At 33.9% G+C, this 22,372-nt stretch overlaps 2 protein-coding genes across 2 annotated transcripts in view; one reads left to right on the top strand and one right to left on the bottom strand.

The window, feature by feature from the left end:
- LOC139513744 (uncharacterized) overlaps positions 1-22,178 on the bottom strand; it is a 31,544-nt gene extending 9,366 nt beyond the window's left edge. Inside the window, exons 1-4 of the mRNA XM_071302513.1 lie at positions 21,946-22,178; positions 20,366-20,413; positions 6,509-6,674; positions 270-508 (exon numbers count right to left, since the gene is read on the bottom strand). Coding sequence (XP_071158614.1) covers positions 270-508; positions 6,509-6,674; positions 20,366-20,413; positions 21,946-22,096 — 604 coding nt within the window. The 5' untranslated portion in view covers positions 22,097-22,178. The remainder of the gene's footprint in view (positions 1-269; positions 509-6,508; positions 6,675-20,365; positions 20,414-21,945) is intronic.
- Positions 14,959-19,727, top strand: LOC139513743 (integrase/recombinase xerD homolog). The gene is made up of 2 exons (XM_071302512.1): positions 14,959-15,534; positions 17,844-19,727. Exons 1-2 carry the CDS (start codon positions 15,066-15,068, stop codon positions 18,836-18,838), a joined length of 1,464 nt encoding a protein of 487 aa, XP_071158613.1. The 5' UTR covers positions 14,959-15,065; the 3' UTR covers positions 18,839-19,727.
- Positions 22,179-22,372: the final 194 nt, after the last annotated feature.

Genomic DNA, 22,372 nt, shown 5'->3' with positions numbered 1-22,372 from the left:
TTTGATAACATATGTAAGAATAAAAATGTACCTATTTTTCTTTGATAACATTTGTAAGAATAAGTATTACCTGTTTTCGAAGATTAAGAAAAAAGATTACTTAGTTCTCTTTGATAACATAAGAAAGAGTAAGAATAAAAATGTACCTGATTCTCTTTGTATAATAAAAGTAAGAATAACAATGTTTCTGATTCTCTTTGATATCAGAAAGTGTCAGATAAGAATGTACCTGTTTCTCCTTGATAACATAAGTAATAATAAGAATTTACCTGATTTTTTGTGATAACATAAGTACGGATGTTTGTTGTGACAATCATCGATTCCAAACACTCCAGAGGAATACGTGGGAAATGATGTGTTAAGTACAATACATTTTGTCTGACCCTCTATTCCTGCTATCTTATTAACAATAGACGTCAGAGACAGGTCTTCCTTACATTTATTAGATTTATATACTTTATCGTCTCTTTCCTTTATACGACCTATCCATACAAGCTGGTCTGTTAGCCTTTAAAACACCAATAATTTGATTAAAACCTTTACACGTCCTTATCGGTAAGCCTATAAATCACAAAAAAATTAACAAAACTTTACAAGTCATATCCATATTAAAAAAGAGGGACGAAAAATATTAGAGAGACAGTCTAACTCTCAGACTGAAAATAAAAAGACAAACAGACAAATGAAAGTACAGAAGGCAAAACTTAGAAAACTAAAGACTGAGCAACACGAACCCAACCAAAAACTGGGGGGGTTTTCAGGTGCTCCGGAAGGGTAAAGTAGGTCTATAATACATAAAAAATTCAATATTAACCTTTACACGTCCTATCCATATTTAATCATTAGTTAACCTATACTACACCAAACATTTTATATATCCTCTTCACGTCCTATCCATTTTTAATAATCGGTTAACCTATACTTCACCAATAATTTTATATAACCCTTTCACTTCCTATCCATATTTAAAGTCATATGAAACCTCAAATTAAAATAAATATGCATAAGTTTTTTTATAACAAAATGTATAGTTGTAATTATTAAATTTATGTACATATACTTGTTTTCTGAAGAATTTTCTTTAATTTGTCCAAATTTAAAGGACGTTTACTTTTTTAATTGCTTGCTTCCAAGAAGCAATTTCACTGACATATTTTCCGTATTCAAAGTGACCTTAGCTTGACCCTTCTCGTAAAAATCCAGTGATCGCAATACGCATGGATCTGTCATTTAAATAAACTATTATCTGATTGTTTATGGTATACACGTGCTAAATATCCATGCTTCTTTGTTGATTATTTGAAAAAAAGTTAGCAATCGACAAACTACGACTTCAAAACACGACAAATAAGAGCGGCCATATTTTTTAATTCATAACAGAGAGAGAAAAAAATTACGATTAATCGATATTTTTTTGCGTAAAAAAATGATAAAATCGTGCACAGAAGACAAAGTTTATGACATATACATGCATTGGTTCAAAAATTAAATAAACATTGTTTTTCACCAGTCATTCGTTTTATATGACTTCAATCATCTGTAAACTTATACTACACCAATAATTTTATATAACCTTTGCACGTCCTATCCATATTTAATCATCGGTTAATCTATGATTTTACAGCAATGATTAAACATAACCTTTACATGTCCGATCAATATCAAATTATCTTAACACCTATAATACACCAATAATTTAATATAACATTCCCAAATAGTATCCATATTAAATCATCGTTTATTCTATAATACACCAATAATTTATTATAACCGTTACAAATCCTATCCAAATTAAATCATCGTTTAATAAAGGCAACAGTAGTTAACCACTGTTCGAAGGTCATAAATCGTTTGAGAGAAAACAAATCTGGGTTACAAACTAACACTGAGGTAAACACATCACCTATAAGAAGAAAACTACGAAACAACAGAAACAACAGAAACATTGAAGTGCAACAAAAAAAAAACGACAATGCAACACACACAGGAACGAACTATATGATAACAACTGCCATTTTCCTGACTTGGTACAGGACATTTAAAGTAAAAATGGTGGGTTGATATAAAAAGGAAGATGTGGTATGATTGCCAATGAGACAACTCTCCATAAGAGATGCACCTGTTTTGTGGCTACCCTATAATACACTAATGATTTATAACCTTTACACGTTCTATCTATACTTAAACAATGCTGGAGTTAATATAGTTAGCTCTTGTATATTGTACCACTACTGGCAAACACCATGTTTATTACTAGCAAATTAAAACTGCGTATACAAATTTTAAATAGAGAAGAAAAGAGTTGGACGGAGGAACACAACTGAGTCAGCAAAAAAAAAAAAGAAAAGAAAGATGGAGGATGGTGTCTACAAATTATAAAGAGTAAAGAATTATATAGAGTATGGAGGAACATCAATTATTTTGCTTTTTAAAAAGTCTCAGTCTGTTTCTAGTCGAATGTTGATCCGAATCTTTATTTGAGTCCAGTTGATTTGTGCAGAATTTCAGCAAAACTGCTTAGAATGTGGTAAAAGCATGAGTTTGGTCATAATAGTACTATAGGTCATGGATATCATTGTGAAGCCATGAACCCACTTTGAAAGTAGAAATTTTCGGGAAGGATTGCGGACAAAATCATTTGATTTCTATAGTAGACTTTAATAATTCATGAACATTATTTAAGTAAAAATATTGACACGAAACCTGATAAAAAGAGTGACTATATTTGAAACGTTTCCCTCAGTTATAGTTTATAACCCGGATTTAATTTTTTCTCTATAGATTTATGAATTTTGAAAAGCGGTATACTACTGTTGCCTTTATTTATGTTTATACCAATTGGCATAATGAACAGCATTTTGAAAAACTGTTAACCGTATTGAAAGGCAACCATATTGAAAAACCTTGAAGTTCAAAGTAAGCCAAAATAGTTAGATCTCCAAATTCAGGAATAAGAATAAAGTAAAACATAAGTTGATATTGTTTATCTGAAAACAACTTTTAAAAGATCTACATGGCAAACATGATAAGGTAAATTATTTGCTCAAATGTTCTCAATTGACATTAAGATAATGAATGAGTTGTACAACTTGTCAAACCACATGATAGCAGTCTTTCTTTATTGTATCCTCCAAATTTACACAGAGTTGTATAACTTAGTACTACCTTTACACATTTGCATCGTCATTTGCAACGGTTTAACATCTTACATTCACATTTATTAATTTAGCACAGGACTATAACGCTCTCTGCAGCAATTTCCAGAACGAATCCCATATAGCCAAATCGTGTTGTGAACCAATCATTGAGATGGTGGTTAAAGCCGTAAATTTGCAGTGCTTAGGTTAGTGAGTCAAAGAAACAATTTAAAGTTATGAACACACTAAAAAGATGTCAGAAAATCATAAATGTTCTACATTTGGCGGCATTTAGAATTGGCGCCTGATAAAAGAGATTTTAAAAATGTGAAAAATTAATGGCATTATCAATTTTGTTAACACATGGTATATGCCTCCAAATTAGCAAGGACTATCATTTACACACTTCGTGTATTGAAATACGGATCACTATCCTGAATGCGGATCATTTTGAAAACAAGAAATTTTCAATAAATCATTATTCGTTATATTATTAATTTGGAATTGTCATTTATACTTATGTTTTTATTGATTTAAAACTATTTTTTTCAAATTCATTGTTTAATGACTACAGCTATGTGTATTAGATATTCACTGCGTGTATTCACAGACGTGGTCTTATAAAACCGCCATATGTGTTTACCAAAACAACTCTTTACCACGGACATGGATATATAATATAATTTAATTGTCGAAAAGGATCAAAACTGAAGATATCAAAAATACTGGAGCTTAAAAGCATAATGAACAAAATGACTGGAAGGAATGTGTGAAACGTGAAGAGAGGACACGTGAACGTTAACAATGCCAAGCAGATACAAAAAGAACAGACATACACATAAAAGCTGGTAGTCAGTCCTATGATCCTAGCATACAAAGATGTTGCTGATTGAATTGGTTCCTCCCATTGCTCAATTTGGGAAAGTTTAATGAAGGCTGTGGTACTGCATGCAGAAACACTTCAGAATCACCAAGCAAAATGGCACAAATCAGGTCGAAACTTATTTTATATTATCTTAATATATTACATCAGGCAAACGATAACATACTTCTGAAGTTAGAGATTACTCCCTGAATAATAAAAACAACAGTAAAATAACCAGATACAGTAAAGTTATGCAGTATTAACAATAACGATGACTGCAGTGTATTTTTTTCTGTGATGATGTTTTAGACAATGCATCGTCATTTATAATTGACAAAAGAATCCATGACTATGCACTTGCACCACAAGACACTGTGCCCCTAACCAAACGTAATACTGGACATGTAAAATCACAGGAGGCCAAGTATCCTGTTTAATTTTTTATAAAACTTGACAACATGGCAAATTCCCGGAATCCAAAGACACAAGAAAGGGGGATCTGTTATCAAGAAATTCATGGGTCAAAGTTCAAGATTAAAACATTTATAGTACTAGTAGATATAATTTTTTGAAGTGCTTCATAAAGATATTTTTAATTCTATTTAATACGTGTAGACATGACAATACTACTTATGGAATTTCCTAAATATAATAGAATACTTCGACGGCACACGGTCCAGAACAGATATTGTTTTTAAATTTCAAGATCGCTTGCTGCGCTGAATTGCAGAGTTAACGCCTTGTATAACTTGGACTTATCATGGAAGGAAGAGTTGATAAAATGCATCTCAAAAATTAAAAACTAGCTACTATTCAAGATCCGAAAGCACACATGCTTGATAGACGTTCTCCTGATTTTGAACGTCGGTGTTGGTGAAGCCCGGGAACAGGCTTTATCCTAAATTCGAGGAAATGAAGACATCATCATAGCCAAAGAAGTTGAAATAGTTGATGAGAACATGAATCAGTTCCGCAGATATAAGTTTCCTTTGTAAGAATGATTCTGCAAGTTCTAGATGGGTCAAACGGCCAATGATATCATAGGAGGCAGGGAGAACTAACAATTTAGCAGTTATAACAGTTCAATTTAGCAGCTGTTCGTCCAAAAGATCTGATTCATGTCGAAAGCCTTCATCAAGTGTGACTTTAAACCTATTCTTAGTCTCATGCATGTCTGTTCGAAATATTCTAACTGTGATGGCTATGATATGGCTTTCATCGGATAGACTGTACGATATGGTTGGTTTCAGAACGTCCCCAATATATTTGTTGAAAATCAGGAGTCCGACGCTACCCTTCAAATATTCTTTCATATCTTCTATGACAACTAGTATCCAATTTTTCAGAAGCACTGTATGTTTCATTCCTTCCATGACAACTCCAATTTGCTCAAGCGTTTACTGTACAATTAAGCTATATCAGCAAGTACAAATATTGGGACAATTATAGTTCCAGACTGTGAGCCGTCATTATATTCAATAAATGCGGCAAGCACAGTTCAATGGATAACCTAGTCCTTTCTTTCTGTGTCTTTGGATTCTGTCGTATTGCCTTGTTGCGCAGTCTTAAAATAATTTAGGATAATATCGCGGTTCCGTTGATTTGAAATCTCCAGCAGTTAGTTTGAGTCTGAGAACAATGGCTTGTAGTTCAAGTGCTCAGTCATGCACATACTCTTTTGTCGATCATAATTATAAATGTCGATAATTCGTGACGATCGTCGAATACATCACCGCAAAAAATATCTTGCAGTCATTGTTATTGTTGATTCACCACAACGATGTCTATGTTTATTTTACTGGTATTTTCCAGCGGTGACTCATCTTCAACTTTAGAAATATGTTTTTTTTTTAATTTATAGAAATACTGTAAGGTCTAAAACTTATCTTTGCAGGAGTTGTATCATTTTGCCATGTGATACTGGTGTGTTTTTGTAATTCCATGGTTTTCATTCATTGTTCTTAGTGGAGTGATGCAAGAAAGTGATTCAATGCGCAACAGCATTATATGATTGCATCAAAGGACTGATAACAAGTTTCAATGTTTTTGTCTTTTATTTCAGTATCTGCCGGGAATAGGTTAAACTCCTCACGTTTCCTCTATTGGCGTTTCGCATATTTTTGTCTTTATATTTTTTAGGTCAAGTGACTTCAATATTTACAAATGTTATCCTGTTTGATATAGGGTGGTCAAATTTGTATTTATTTTATGACTGCTATTTAAAAATGTCTGCATATATCAGCCATTTTGGTTTTCTGAATTGGGTCCAAAGCTATAAATGTTAACTATGACTTTAACTAAAACTCGTCAAAGTATGATGCCTTTACCACAATCTAATCAATTGTTTCACATATCGACTGGTCTCCATTGAGGGAATTTGCATGATTGTCCTAAAGTATAATCTTCATGAGATAATGTCCTTTTAGTTTTTTTGTTAAACTTGGTATTTTGATTGATTGCCGTCCTAATCAGTTTTTATAATATTTTGAGATGTATTTGCACTTACCAATTTAAGCGATCAAGTTTCAGGGCTGTGTATACAGAACAATCGTATCCACACATGGAAAAATCACTCCCGGATATCTCGCTCTGACATGCTTCCTTCGCTGTATACCACGTGACACTGTCATCGACAATGTGCAAAGTTAAATTATGGCCAAAGCCTACGCCAGCTATAAAGTAAATAGTAGAATCAGGATTCCACTGTAAAACATCTTAAGACATAGGAAAAGAGGTTCTAAAAATGATTGAGCCAATGTTTACTAAAATAAGTCTTCTTGATTTTCCAGATAAATTGATGTAAATATTAAAAGCGGATAAATTGTACGGAGAATATATATTTACTATACTGGAATTAGTCAGTAGTGTTTGCTATCAAGGTTTCTTTGCTTCGAGGGTACCGATATATATCCGGTGTTGATGCTACTCAATCATAACGGAGTCATGTATCATAGTCAAACGATAGCCATGTAATACCGATGATGAATTTAACAATTTTTCATACGTTTCTACTTACTCATCAAAATTTGTCTAACAGTTAAATGATTTGGTGTATTTATTTTTTCTTTGAAAATCAATTAACACTATTAACCTTTCCGTGCACGTTTATTTACATTTTTCTGAGAATATCATAATATTATAGCTTTTTTCAATATCACACCTGTATTAACCCGAAACACCAATATAATCCCGAGAGCTCTGACTTTTAAGGAATGTTATAAGCCAACGCTTTAATTTCAATTATAAATAATACTTTGTTTACGTATATCAGCTGTAATTACGAAGTATTTGTAATGGAAATAACTAATCAGTAAATCTCATATTTGTCACTTTATACTGGACTGTCTGGTGACATTAGAATTCACTTTTAAATTTTCCCAATCCTGTCTTTTAATAATTTAATACTATCAATTATAAATGACAAAGTGAATGAACTTGTAACGTCAACAAATAAATATTCGGAATCAAAATGCTATGGTTATACTATATCGGATATATTATTAGAAAGTGATAGAATTTTCTTGAAAATCAATTAATGAAAATGACAAAAAAATATTGTTAAGATACCAAGGGGGAATACTATATCTGATATATAAGTAGAAGTTGATAGAATTTTCTTGAAGATGAATTATTGAAAATGTAAAAAAGAGATTGTAAAGATACTAAGGGCGAATACAAACATAATGGCAGGTAAAACAAACAATACAATTGACAAAAGAACAAATAGAAAGGCTGAGGAGAACACTGTCATCAAAAATACTTTAAAGAAAACTTAAGATGCGCAGATTGCGCAAACATAATGGCGGGTAAAACAAACAATACAATTGACAGAAGAACAAATATAAAAGCTGAGGAGAACACTGTCACCAAAAATAATTTAAAGAAAACTTAAGATACGCAGATTGCTAATGAGCTCAATGCAAATGGTTAAATTACGTCAATATTGATGGTTAATGAGGTCAATATGAATAGAGCCATCAGGCTTACGTTACTCTGAGAAATTGATAAAAAGTGTTAAAGAACCAAACACAGATATTCTAGACGTCAATATTGATGGTTAATGAGGACAATGTTGGTTGTTAATGAGGTCAATCAAAATCGTTAATAAGGTCAATGTTGATGCTTCATAATGATGAATTCCACTATATTTTTAAATGTTCGAAATTAAATCATGGAATAGAACCATATTATATATATAGACTAAACATATTGAAATTTCATGATTTGATGAGTACTATAAACATCAGTATGCTACATCATTCGTGCAAATTTATCAGACTGATTAATAAACAGTTGGACTCTTAGGGGAAACATTGTTTAATAACTTTTATATAATACTGTATATATGCATAATATGTTTTTTTTTATATTACATGTAGCTGGAAATATTTTTTCCAGTTGTAGTTAATACATTTGTTTTTATTCTAACTATATGTTATATTATTAATGCTTATAATATCTCTGTACCATGGATTTTGGTTTATGAGAATAAAGATATATCAGGTCAATGTTGATGGTTAATAAGGTCAATACTGATAGTTAATACAGTACATGTAGATGGTCACTGAGGTCAAAGTTGGTGTAGTGAGGTCAATAAAGATGGTAAATGAGGTCAATGTAGACGTTTAATGAGGTCAATGTAGATGGTTATTTAGGTAGCATGTAAATGGTTTATTAGGAACATGTAGATATCAAATGAGGTAATGTTTTGGTAAATAGGGAACATGTTGATGGTTAATTTGGTAAATGATAGATGTAGAACGGGATACATTAAGATGGTTATAAAGGTTAATGTAGATGGTTAAGTAGGTACGTGAAGAAAATTACTAAGGTTTATTATATGGCAAACTGCATGAATAGAGCCATCAGGCTTACGTTACTCGGAGAAATTGATAAAAAGTGTTAAAGAACTAAACACAAATATGTTAGTTATTGCCCATGAAAGGATGAAGCATAAATGCAGGGAAATTGGAACAATGTTCTTTATCTAAATGTGAAGTTATGGCTACCGTGCGTGTATCTTTGCTAATTTTGAAACTTTATATATCTCTCCTACCTCATCATTATTTGAATCATTAGTGATAACTATAAATAAAAAAATGCGCAAAGAACACATTTTACTTTATAGAACGTTCATGTTAGTTTTCTTGCAGTATCTGAAATACCGATACAAGTTATGACTAGGATAGAAAGGAGTAGGTTCAGTAAGACCCCTTTTTGGCCCCAAAATAAAGCAGTTTTATAAAATTGTTAAAATGTAAACTTTAAGTTATTTATTGGAAAATAGAATGATTCTGCTACATAAATATGGGCAGTTTTTGACAATACAATGCACATATATCGGATACTAGCATCATAAGGGTATACTAAATTACTGAAATCATCACAATTTGAGCATTTTAGTTAAATTTTAGACGGTTTCTGTCTAAAATGAAAGTGGCCGCATTCGTGTTCATTCATAATATTAAAATGTAAGTTGTATTTGATGATAATATATAACATATATAAAGGTTGAGGATAAACACGGATGCGGCCACTTTCAGTTTTGACAAAAACTATCTGAAAAGTGACGTTTTTTGGCATATTTGATAGATTTTTCATATTTAAGCTTGAATCGGAGCGTTTTTAATTACTAAATCAGTTAAAATCTTTTACTTAAACTAATTGAATCAGTTTAAACAGGTCGAGAACTCTAGATTTTCTGACGTCAGAATATATTTGCATTGTAATTTCCAAAACACAAGGCCAATATGGCCTTGAAAAACTGACCAATCGACTCAATGAACTACAATGCATTGTGGGCTACTACGAGCAAACTACTACTTAAAACACGTGGAATAAGTGGGAAAACAGCCAATTAATATATTGTCTGGGACTCTCATTACCAAAGTTTTTATTCTGCAAATATATTTAATGTAAAATATATAACGTAATCTTCAATTTGCATGCTCAGATTAAAAAAATATTGTTTATTGGCTTCACGATTCGACTTTCTTTTTCGCCTTGCAAAAGTAGTTGAACCGGTTTTGTGCATTGTTATAAATTGAACCTGCATTAGTTTCACGACATAACACAGTGAAATATCCAATGAAGTGACCACTGTCCAGTAAGAAAATCATTTGAGCTCTTTTAAACCTGTATAATGTCATTGCAAAATCATTTCTGCCTAGAAAAACACGAAACTTTGACTGAAACACTTCTTTCTGTACTGAATGTGTATTTTTTTTTATCAGGACCTGAACTAATAGTAAGAACATCATAATATTCAGTATGCTAAAAAGAAGTGTTATGAAAGCGGCAGGGACGGGTCCAGCCATTTGAAAAAGGGTGTCCTAACCCTGGACAAAAGGGGAGGGTTCCAACTACATGTCCCCATCCAAATGCACTGATCGTCCAACAAAAGGGGGTCCATCCCCCGGAACCCCCGCGCCCTGGATTCGCAACTGAGCGGGTACGGTATATAGCTCAATACATTTTTTATAGTTTAAATTCATCCATCGATAATATACGTTTGTTGCTAATTTTATCACAAAATATACCTCAGAGGTTTTTTTTATCGTTCGGCTGCTGTCCTGTTGACATATGTAAAATATCTCCAATATTAAAAGTCTCTGGATCATAGTGGGTGCCATATTACCTATTATTTTTTTTCTAAAACGTGCTTTGTATATAGACATAGGAAGATGAGGTATGAGTGCCAAATGAGACATCTTTCCAACAAAGACATAATTTAGTAAAGTAAGCAGTCATAGGTCCAATGCTGAAAAGTAAGCTATTAATGACCCAAAAATTACTTGTGTTAAACAATCCAAACAAAAAAAAACCAAAAAAAAAAACCGGCCCATTTAAATATATAAAAGGACAAGAAATCTATCCCATCAAAAAAAATATATTGTATAGGAGCCCGTATTTCAGTGGTTGTCGTTTGTTTATGTGTTACATATTTTATTTTCGTTCATTTTTTTTTTTATATAATTAAGGCCGTTAGTTTTCTCGTTTGAATTGTTTTACATTGTCATATCGGGGACTTTTATAGCTGACTATGCGGTATGGGCTTTGCTCATTGTTTTTATGCCGTACGGTGATCTATAAATGTTAATTTCTGTGGCATTTTGGTCTCTTGTGGACAGCTGTCTCATTGGCAATCATACCACATCTTTTTTATTAACACTGCCATGTATGTAAATATTTCTTCGCCTTTTTTACGAACACAAAATTCAAGGATCCCACATTTGCCTTTAAATATCTATACGAACATTGCTGTACTCTTGAATATCAGCACCGGCTGTTATCGACGGCTTACTTTACACCAGTAAGTTTGTCTCATGGGTAATTGTGTTTTTTTCGCTGTTGTTTCGTTGCTTCTGGTGGACAAATACATGAAATCTCTGTGCCATCATCAAACATGTTAATGGCTATATATCGGGTAATTCAAACCCTTTTTTCTTCACATAGAAACAACTCTTCGTTAATCAGAGCATGGAAGTAATACTTTATATCAAGAACTATAAATGAGGATACACAAAATGAAAAACTAAGCGAAATTGTGAATCCCGCATTGCACGAAAAAATGTGTTGTATTTCAGGAAATAACACGTGTTCTTGGTTGATTGTAAACACGTAGTAGTCCATCATGCATTGTGACTCATTTAGTGGATTGGTCAAAAACCTAGGTAAAAATACATTGCGTCACATATAAATAAACAATTACATGTGCGAGAAAATAAGTATGCTTATTTATGCATTTCCATATAAGGTAGTGGTCCCGACCTGTTAAATAGACACTTAAGTGTTTAAAACGTGTCCAAAATTTTTCGTTCGATGAACCTGAAATTTGAGGCCAAAATCGGCTCTTACCGGACCTACTCCTTTGTCTCATTGGCACTCATACCTCTTCTTATATCTATGTTCATTTACAAATCATTTACATTCATTTTATTAATAATTAAGTGTTGTTTTATATCGACTCTGCGCTAATTCACCACTTGTCCAGATTATGAACTTGGAATTCGATGGGTGCTCGTTTGTCATTAAAGATGACACATTACATACGATCCAAATTTCAGATAACATCCTCTTTTCCAAATCCTGGATCTGGATTGCCTTTTTTTTAACTTTAACTCAGCACATCCTTTTGTCCCTAACTTACAGTAATTAGATACTCTTTCAAAGCAACGGAAGATTTTATGCAAAATCAATATCCCATTATTTGTTATATATACCTGGCAAAGGAAATTGCTTTTACAAAGATTCTGTAATGTTTTCAAGTATAAGTACATCATTGATTTTAACTTTAACAAACACTTTAAACGATGAACTAAATGATCACACAGACTATACAGTAGATCATCAAACGAACATTCAAAACTGCAAACAAAACTAAATTAAGGGTTAAACTATCTTTGTAATGCGTTACTGAGTGAATAAGAATGTGAGGGTCGTACTTATGTTGCACAAGATGCTGGTACGAGTATTTTGCTGTAAATGAACATTAAAAGCAATGCATAATGGTGAGCTCAATAAAGAACATTGTAATGTGATATTGGTTGAATTAGGCGTCTAAGGTTTAAAAATAAAGAAACACTAGAATTTAAATTTAAAATATCAAACATTATAACACTTGTTTACCACATTTTCACACAGAAAATTCATGTCCAACGTTTCATTTGTGTGTGCAAATGATCGGAATGTTATGTCTTGATATCGTATTTTTCTCAGATCATTGTACAATTCGATAAGAATTTCGCTTTTGTTTGACTAGTAGTTGTTGGCATGTTGCAGCAAAATCAACATCATTAAAATCGTTCGCCAAAAAAAGGATTGTTTGGAAACGATCTGAGACATGTCCAAGTATAAGCAAAGTAAGCTTACATCGGGCTTGTGCATTATATCGTGAAATCGGTAAGGCTAAGAGTGAAAGGGATAACATTTACAGTACATAAATTACATTTCCTGTACCCCGTTGAAAAATGATGGATATAAAAATGAGAGAAAACTGGGAGAAATTCTTTTAACAAAATATACAGAACTGAAGTAGGAAACAAACCGAAATCCTATAAATGTAATCATTTATTAAAGATTATCAAATATAAGCTACTACACACTTTAAATAAAGGCAACAGTAGTATACCGCTGTTCAAAACTCATAAATCCATGGACAAAAAACAAAATCGGGGTAACAAACTAAATCGAGGGAAACGCATTAAATATAAGAGGAGAACAACGACATAACACTAAAATGTAACACACATAGACAAAATCCCACGAGAATAACAAATATAACATATATATATAACATCAAAACCAAAAACATGAATTTGGGATAGACAAGTACCGTGACACGTCTTATCTTTAAACGATCTTTAGAACAACTTTAAAATCATCTTTTTAATAGGGAACGTCGTGTAAGATAACTCTGTATAAGCAACAGAATCTAATACACAAGCTAGTTTTAGTCTCCATTGATGACGTAGTGGCAGGAAAACATATTAGTTTTGATATCACGGCGTAAAAGACAAACACAAATAAAACCATGCTAATTAACACTGCACACAAAAGAAAACCTTGTAGATCATGAAAGAAAGTTCGTTACCTACTGGTATATATGTCAATAATTTGTTCTTATATCGAATGCACTAAGTCTTTGAGCTTTACCCCATATCGAAACTTTTTGAAATTTTGTAATGGGACATGACCGAGACTAAGTGTTATGGCCAAAGCCTGGAAACACAAAATATAAATTAAAAAATGTAAATCAATGAAACATTTTAATCTTGTTTCAAACTATAAAAAACCCGATTGACACCAATCACCAAAAAATTGAACACAACTTTTCATCAACAATAGTTTGAAATAAGAGAGTCGGAAGACACATTGAGGTCATTCAAACTAACCGTGCACGTCATGGCAAGAACAACAAAAGACGACGAAAATAACTAAAAAATACTTCATAGAAAAATAACAAACAACCACCTTTACGAATCAGTTTCTTAAGTTAAAATAAAAGAAATAGTGGTTCATTTAATGAATGTATTTCTCGGATTATATTATACGTCAATTTTTCGGCAATCGTCTGGGTTTTCTGACTGCTTCCTTGTGTTACCCCCTTCGTGATATAATTATAATTGAGGTCTTTAATTATAATAGCACATACATTTCATTAGCTATGTACAGAAAAATGAATATAACCTTATGTAAACGTGACGGATGATCCACAGATTCTTTTTATTACAAAATGGTAGACGGGTTTTTACAAAAAAAACAGCATGAAAGATGTTAAATGTCAATGACCATGGTACATTGTCTTTTTTCCAACGAGTTGTGCGCCAACGAGTGTTTGCTAATGAACATTATTTTGTGCTTATTTTTAATAAATAAAGTATTAATACAGAGGGAACTTGAACATAGCATTTTGCTTACTTAATTAATTACTGTATCCAGGAAGTTCCTTTTATCCAATCATGATTGGAAATCATAATTTCTGCAGCCCTTATCTTTTACTAATTGGTATGGTTGGTATCTAGGATGCTAGCCAATCATTATTCTTGATTTATTTAAATTATCCAATCAGATTGTTAATTACAGTCTTTGTTTTATCACAAGCGCTCTTGATCACTTTTGAATTTGCACAAAGCGTGTGCAGGCTGCTTTTCATATTCCAGTTACAATTCTATTTTATTTTTATCACTGGAATTATTATTGAAACTTTTTAAAGCTGATCGTTTTTTAAACATGTTTGTTTAAAATATGACGTCTGAACGTGCATATGTTCGTGCGGAACATCAAATTAGAAACATTCTAAATATTCCGGAATGGTATATTTTCTCTAATGCGGAAATTCGGTATGTGGCAAGAGAACTTAAAAATTGTGAAGGAAATTTAACCAGGTTCTATTGGACTTTACGAATGGATTGTGCAGCGCAATGCAACGGATGTCTATTCTGTGGAGAAATTCCTAAATTGTGTAATATTCACAACAGATATTCCAGACAGGCGTAAAAGATTCTTTTTAGCTTTGGATTTACATAATTTTTTAACACTTGCATCTTTTATAAAGTTAAACAATGTTGGACTCCGAAAACGAGGAGATCGGGAACCCGATGGTCGAACTATCTGACATTTACCGGGTCAAAAAGTGGGCGGCCAGCAGGAAAGTTAATGAACATTCGGCGGCGGAGTTAATCAGGCTAGGATACGACTCCATTGAAGCCCTTTCTTGTCTCCTGCCTGAGGATTTGACTAAATCGAAGATTCCAATTGGACAACAACGGCTACTGCTGCGTGCAGTGAAATCTACGTTTCCAGCGGAGAGCGGGAGCGAATCTAACATGGCGGCGAATGATCAACTTCCGGCAACTTCGAATGCCCAACTCAACGCATGCGCAACAGAGACGATAGATGGCGGTGCAGTTCAAACCGGAAGTGGTGATTTATATGTACAAGCTATAACAAAACAGCTTCAACAGCAACAATCGTTACCGTTGGGCGATGGCCTTAACAAACACCAAGGACAATCAACAGTGCATTCTGAAGGTACTCAAGATTTTGACTGTGTTTCTAACATTATTTCGTGGAAAGACCCACAAATATTTTTAAAATCTTCCTTTAATGATGTTACTATAAATTTTTATGACATTACTGATTTTGTGAATGTACATATGTCAGGTACTTCAGAGGAAAAACTTATTTCAGATGCTTCGGGGGGTCAGCTTATTTTCAAATCTGGTCCAGTTAAGCCGAAACTTGAGTCCCTGAGTTTGTGTCAATGGTCTAGTGCGAATTTATCTATTATGTACAAACTGTTGTCCTCTGGGGATTTGCCACAAACTCAGTTACTTGATTACCTATCATATACTGCAAGGATTTACAATCTTGTTGCTTCTTGTGACATGGTTTCTGGTTTTTTTTATGACCGAGAATATAGGCAGCTGCAGAAACAGCACAAGTTTCGTTGGGGTACAGATGTTCCACATTTGCATTCCATATATTTACGCCCAAAGGGTTTTATAAAGCCTCAGACAGGAGGCTCCAAATATCAGTCCACTGGCCCTAGACCGGGGGTTAAACATGATATTTCATATGCTTCCCACACATCAGGTGGGCGGGAAATATGCAAAAGGTTTAACAGCAGGAAGGGATGTTTTATGACAAATTGTAGGTTTGAGCATGTTTGCGCTGTACCAGGCTGTGCTAATAAGCATCCTGCTCATTCTCACTCTAACTCATTGCATGGCAATCCAAAAAACGGGGTATAATGGTAAAGCCTACACGTGACCTCATCCTGTCTGCCTGGTCTAACGAATTACAAAATGATTTTGATAAAGAATTTCTTCTTCACGGTATTGAGTTTGGCTTTGACATTATTGATGCTTCTGATATCCCTTTAAATATTCAAGCAAAAAATCACCCCTCTGCTAGTCCGTCTGGCCCCCTTTACAGTAAAGCACATGCACAAGTTTTGATTGAAATTGAAAATGGTAATTATATTTTTGCAGATGAAAAACCCAAAATTATTAGTCCCGTGGGTGTTATACCTAAGCCGGGGGCGGTATACGGCTCATACATGATTGTAGTAGACCTGAAGGTTCTGCCGTCAATGACTTTGCAGGTGACCCATCGAAACAAATTTTTCAAACTTTAGATGATGCGACAAAACTTGTAACAGCCAGCTGCTACATGGCAAAAGTGGATTTGAAATCGGCTTACAGGTCAGTTCAAATAAGTAAAACAAGCCAGCAGGTGACAGGTTTTAGATGGACTTTCCCTGATGGTAGAGGATTTACCTTTTTTGATCGCAAACTCCCTTTTGGTTCCAAATTGGCACCAGGTATTTTTCATCGTTTGTCCCAGGCCGTTAGAAGGATTATGTCACGTAAGGGCTTTACCATTGTGGCTTACTTAGATGATTTTTTCATATGCGAGCATACTAAATCTAGATGCAAAGAAGCTTTGAATGTGCTTATTACTTTGCTGCGTTATTTAGGTTTTGCGATAAATTGGTCTAAAGTGGTTGATCCATGTCAGCAAATCACTTTTCTTGGCGTAGAAATTGATTCTACTACTATGGAAGTCAGACTTCCAAGCGATAAATTGGCGGTGTTAAAAGCAGAGCTGCTTGCATTTACAAAGCGTTCCCATGCTTCTAAAAAGCAATTGCAATCCCTAGCGGGGAAATTAAACTGGGCGTCTGCAGTGATTCGTGGCGGAAGAGTTTTTCTTCGACGAATTATCAACTGCATTATGCGTATTAAGCGGGATTGGCATAAAGCGCGTCTTAAGGGCGATATTGCGCAAGATATTCTCTGGTGGAATAACTTTATTTCAACCTTCAATGGGAAATCACTGATTTTAGATCAATATCCTGTCACATCAGTAGCTACAGATGCATGCCGTTCCGGAGCTGGTGGGTTTTTTGATAATGATTGGTTTTATGTAAATTGGCAATGTGATTTTCCTTTTGCAGAAAATTTGCACATTAATGAGCTTGAAGCGCTTTCTGTTGTGTTTGCGGCTAGGCGCTGGGCAAAAGCATGGCAAAATAAGCGTGTTTTAATTTTTTGTGACAATGTGACAACAGTTAGTTGTTTAAACAAGTGTTCTTCAAGGAATGCTACCTTGATGTCTTATTTAAGAGAGCTGTTTTGGTTGTCAGCTTCTAACAACTTTCACATAAAAGCTGTGCACATTGCAGGTAAATCAAATGTCATGGCTGACATGATTTCGCGTTTGCATGATACTTCGATGAGTATAAAGTTCATGCGCTTTTATTTACCTAATCCTCTGTTTGTGCACCACTTGGAATCCCACATGTCTAGTCACTCCCTCCTTTTTCTTTTGAATAGGCTCACAGGGCTCCAAAGAGATGACGGCATTGGATGATATTGTTCTGGACTTCAGATGCCATGCCTATGCAGAATCAACCAAAAAGACCTACATGACTTATTTAAAGTCATTTGTGGCATTTTGTAATTTAATTGGTATTCCAGTGGTTCCCTTAAGTCAAGAGAATTTAGCAAGATATATAGCCCACCTGTCTCGTCGACTGAAGTATAATTCCTTGTGCAATTATTTATCCATAATCAGAATTTTGCATCTTGAGGCAGGGTATAGCTCCCCGATTGACACTCATTTAGTGTCAAATGTTTTGAAAGGTGCACGTAGAGTGCTGGGGGATGTCAACACAGCCAAGTTGCCAATTACTCCCAAGATTTTGTTTAAAATTTTTGCCATTATATCCTTTAACGACACAAAAGATGTAGCTTTTTGGGCAGCTTGCCTTGTGGCTTTCTTTTCTTTTTTCAGGAAGTCTAATTTGTTGACACCATCTGTAAATGATTTTGACCCTGATCGCCATTTAAGTAGACATAATGTATTTTTTCGGGAAGATGGTGTCCTATTGCGCATTTCCAAATCTAAGACTATACAGTTTGCAGAACGTTGTTTAGATATTCCACTTCCTGCTATAAAAAACTCTCCTTTATGCCCCTCACAGGCTTTATTATTAAATTTTAAAATGGTACCAGCTGTCCAAACTCCTTCCCCAGCCTTTTTATATCGAAATGGGGAGGACACTATCCCATTAACCTATGCAGTGTTTTTGGCTAGGCTTAAAACTGTCCTATCAATCATTGGTTTTGATGCTTCACTTTATTCTGGGCATAGTTTTCGAAGAGGAGGGGCTACATTTGCCTTTCAGTGTGGTGTTCCGGGGGAACTAATTCAGTCTCAAGGAGACTGGAAAAGTGATGCATATAAGGGCTATTTAGACCCCTCTCCTTCATATAGATTGCATGTTATGAAAACGTTTGCTAATGCACTAAAACTTTCTACTAATTAACCTATCTCTACATTCTACCTGGTTTGGGCAAGTGTTTGGAGTACCACAGACTTATCAGTGAATTGATATTTGCGAAACAATTGACTTTTTATGATTCTTTCATTGTTCATTGTCATGTTATTATATAATGAAAGAAATTAATAAAACTGTGGTTAGTTTGCCCAAACCAGTATTTTGTCTCATTTCAACTATATGTTTTATAATTATCTGGTCCAGCCTGTGCATAACGGTTAAAGTACAAGATTCTGTTCGGCTTCAGTAAACATGAGCTCTTCAGGGTCTGGTCTTACATCCAATTGTGTTATGGGCATGGACCAGAATATATAGCCTTTGTCTGCTGGATGCATATTACATACACACATACTTTACATGTAATTCTCTCAGATACCCATGAGGAGGTGGGTGGGGCCAGAACAAGTGTATCTGGATTAATGTGCTTATTTTTAATAAATAAAGTATTAATACAGAGGGAACTTGAACATAGCATTTTGCTTACTTAATTAATTACTGTATCCAGGAAGTTCCTTTTATCCAATCATGATTGGAAATCATAATTTCTGCAGCCCTTATCTTTTACTAATTGGTATGGTTGGTATCTAGAATGCTAGCCAATCATTATTCTTGATTTATTTAAATTATCCAATCAGATTGTTAATTACAGTCTTTGTTTTATCACAAGCGCTCTTGATCACTTTTGAATTTGCACAAAGCGTGTGCAGGCTGCTTTTCATATTCCAGTTACAATTCTATTTTATTCCCACCCACCACATCCCTCGCAATACTTGTATGTATGTTGTTTTTGGGTTTTTTATGACTATTTGTTGTCATTGTATGTGTCACCTACATTGTATTTGTTGATTTTGTTTATTTGATGATATTGTATTTTAGTGAAATCTTTTATTTTTTAATTTGTATCAGTAGTTTAGTTTCCATTTTTCATGTTGATAACCACAGTTGACGTTAGGCTTTCAGCTCCTTGTATGGAGTACCACAGACTTATCAGTGAATTGATATTTGCGAAACAATTGACTTTTTATGATTCTTTCATTGTTCATTGTCATGTTATTATATAATGAAAGAAATTAATAAAACTGTGGTTAGTTTGCCCAAACCAGTATTTTGTCTCATTTCAACTATATGTTTTATAATTATCTGGTCCAGCCTGTGCATAACGGTTAAAGTACAAGATTCTGTTCGGCTTCAGTAAACATGAGCTCTTCAGGGTCTGGTCTTACATCCAATTGTGTTATGGGCATGGACCAGAATATATAGCCTTTGTCTGCTGGAGGCATATTACATACACACATACTTTACATGTAATTCTCTCAGATACCCATGAGGAGGTGGGTGGGGCCAGAACAAGTGTATCTGGATTAATCATTGAGATACAGGTAGAGCTAAATCTAATGTATCAACAACTGAAATTGAAACTAAAGATAACACGTGCGGATCATTCTCTTTAGGAGGTGATGATATTGCCGTAGACCTGCAGTTAACTGTGTAATTACTAACACGTGAAGTTCTTACCTGTTATATTTATAACTTCCATTTGTTGACTTGTTTTCAATTGCAGCGCTAGAAACGAAAACAATATTGAGTTAATAGAAAGTAATTTTTAAAGCCGTCTACATCAATTTTCTTTAAAACACATTTGTTAGGAGAAAAAGAAGGCAAGAAGTTCAAACCTTTAAAGTAAAAAAAATTAAAGAACAGGATGCATCTCCCTACATTCGTATTTCATCAAAAAACAAAGATATTCTCTGAATACACTAGATATAATCAACACTCCGATATAACATTCGTTTTGTGTTTCGTGTTAATCTGATGAATCAAGTAATTCACAACTGAATTTTATAGTCTGTTAGAGGCAGGTTAAGCCCATTAGCATGTAGACCACACCCCATGCTATATATGCATGTCCAAAGTCAGGAGCCTGTCGTTCAGTCGTTGTCGTTGTTTCAGGTCTGTCATACTTGTTTTCAGTTTATTAGTTTGTTATAAATAAGAAAGGTTTTATTGTGACATTTTCTTTTTTCCCCCCTTTTTTTTAAAATATATTTGTATTCTTAATATCCATTTTAGTTTATTCAACTTGAAATATATTTTAAGAATAATTAATTTTTTGCTTTCTGACGCCACAGTTAATATAATAATAAAAAGAAGCGTTGTGAAAGTTGTCTCTTTTGAATTTTGGCTACGAGTGTATATTTACTTTCTCCTCAATTATAGATTTTTTGGAGTATAGCTCTTCATCTTTTATATAAGCTTTGGATTTCAAATATTTTGGCCACGAGCATCACTGAAGAGACATGTATTGTCGAAATGCGCATCTGGTGCAAGAAAATTGGTACCGTTAATTTTATTACTACCACTGGGTCGATGCCTCTGCTGGTGGACTATTAGTCCCCGAGGGTATCACCAGCCCAGTAGCCAGTACTTCGGTAATGGCATGAACATACGGATTTTTTGTGTTATTAAAATTTGCTGTTACAAAATATTAGAAATTATTATAAATTAAGGAATGTATCTCCCTCATGCAAAGCTCTGATTCCTTTTACGGATTTGGCTATACTTTTTGGACCTTTTGGTTTATAGCTCTTCATCTTTTATATAAGCTTTGGATTTCAAATATTTTGGCCACGAGCATCACTGAAGAGACATGTATTGTCGAAATGCGCATCTGGTGCAAGAAAATTGGTACCGTTAATTTTATTACTACCACTGGGTCGATGCCTCTGCTGGTGGACTATTAGTCCCCGAGGGTATCACCAGCCCAGTAGCCAGTACTTCGGTACTGGCATGAACATACGAATTTTTTGTGTTATTAAAATTTGCTGTTACAAAATATTAGAAATTATTATAAATTAAGGAATGTATCTCCCTCATGCAAAGCTCTGATTCCCTTCACGGATTTGGCTATACTTTTTGGACCTTTTGGTTTATAGCTCTTCATCTTTTATATAAGCTTTGGATTTCAAATATTTGGCCACGAGCATCACTGAAGAGACATGTATTGTCGAAATACGCATCTGGTGCAAGAAAATTGGTACCGTTAATTTTATTTTAGTCTGACACAACAACTTATTAATGTATAAATCTGTACTCACCTGAATGAAATAAAATATAAAAGTACAATTTTATCTGACATTCCATTAGACACTCTTCCTGTATTGCTGCATAACAAAAAACTTCTCGGGAAAGGAAATTCCAAAGAACAAAATAATCCCAACAATATGAAACGAAGTGTTCTAATATCATTTGCGTAATCGCTCTTTTGTCATATTATTGAATTTAAATATATATCAAATGATGAAAGCTTTATTCCCTAACGATAGATAAATGAACCAATCTATCTCGTCCTATCCAATAAAAGACAAAGTATCTATGGTCGTTTAAAGCCTCATCATTAACAGATTTCAAAACAAATCGTTATTCGATATAGATTTTTTTCGTTACAGATATTCCCTTTAGCGCGTTTTAACATCCGTTCCTTTCAGCTTGACATCAGATTAAAAGTTTTTTTAAAAGTCGAAC

The sequence above is a fragment of the Mytilus edulis genome, chromosome 2 (assembly GCF_963676685.1).
Source record: "Mytilus edulis chromosome 2, xbMytEdul2.2, whole genome shotgun sequence".
NCBI classification, from domain to species: Eukaryota; Metazoa; Mollusca; class Bivalvia; order Mytilida; family Mytilidae; genus Mytilus; species Mytilus edulis.
Note: the sequence above shows the minus strand (reverse complement) of the source record. Positions and strands in the feature narration are given on the sequence as shown.

Coding starts and splice junctions, on each gene's coding strand:
- LOC139513743 (XM_071302512.1), top strand. CDS start 15,066: ATGTTGGACTCCGAAAACGAGGAGATCGGGAACCCGATGGTCGAACTA. Junction 15,535..17,843: donor ATCAACAGTGCATTCTGAAG/GTACTCAAGATT, acceptor TCTTTTGAATAG/GCTCACAGGGCTCCAAAGAG.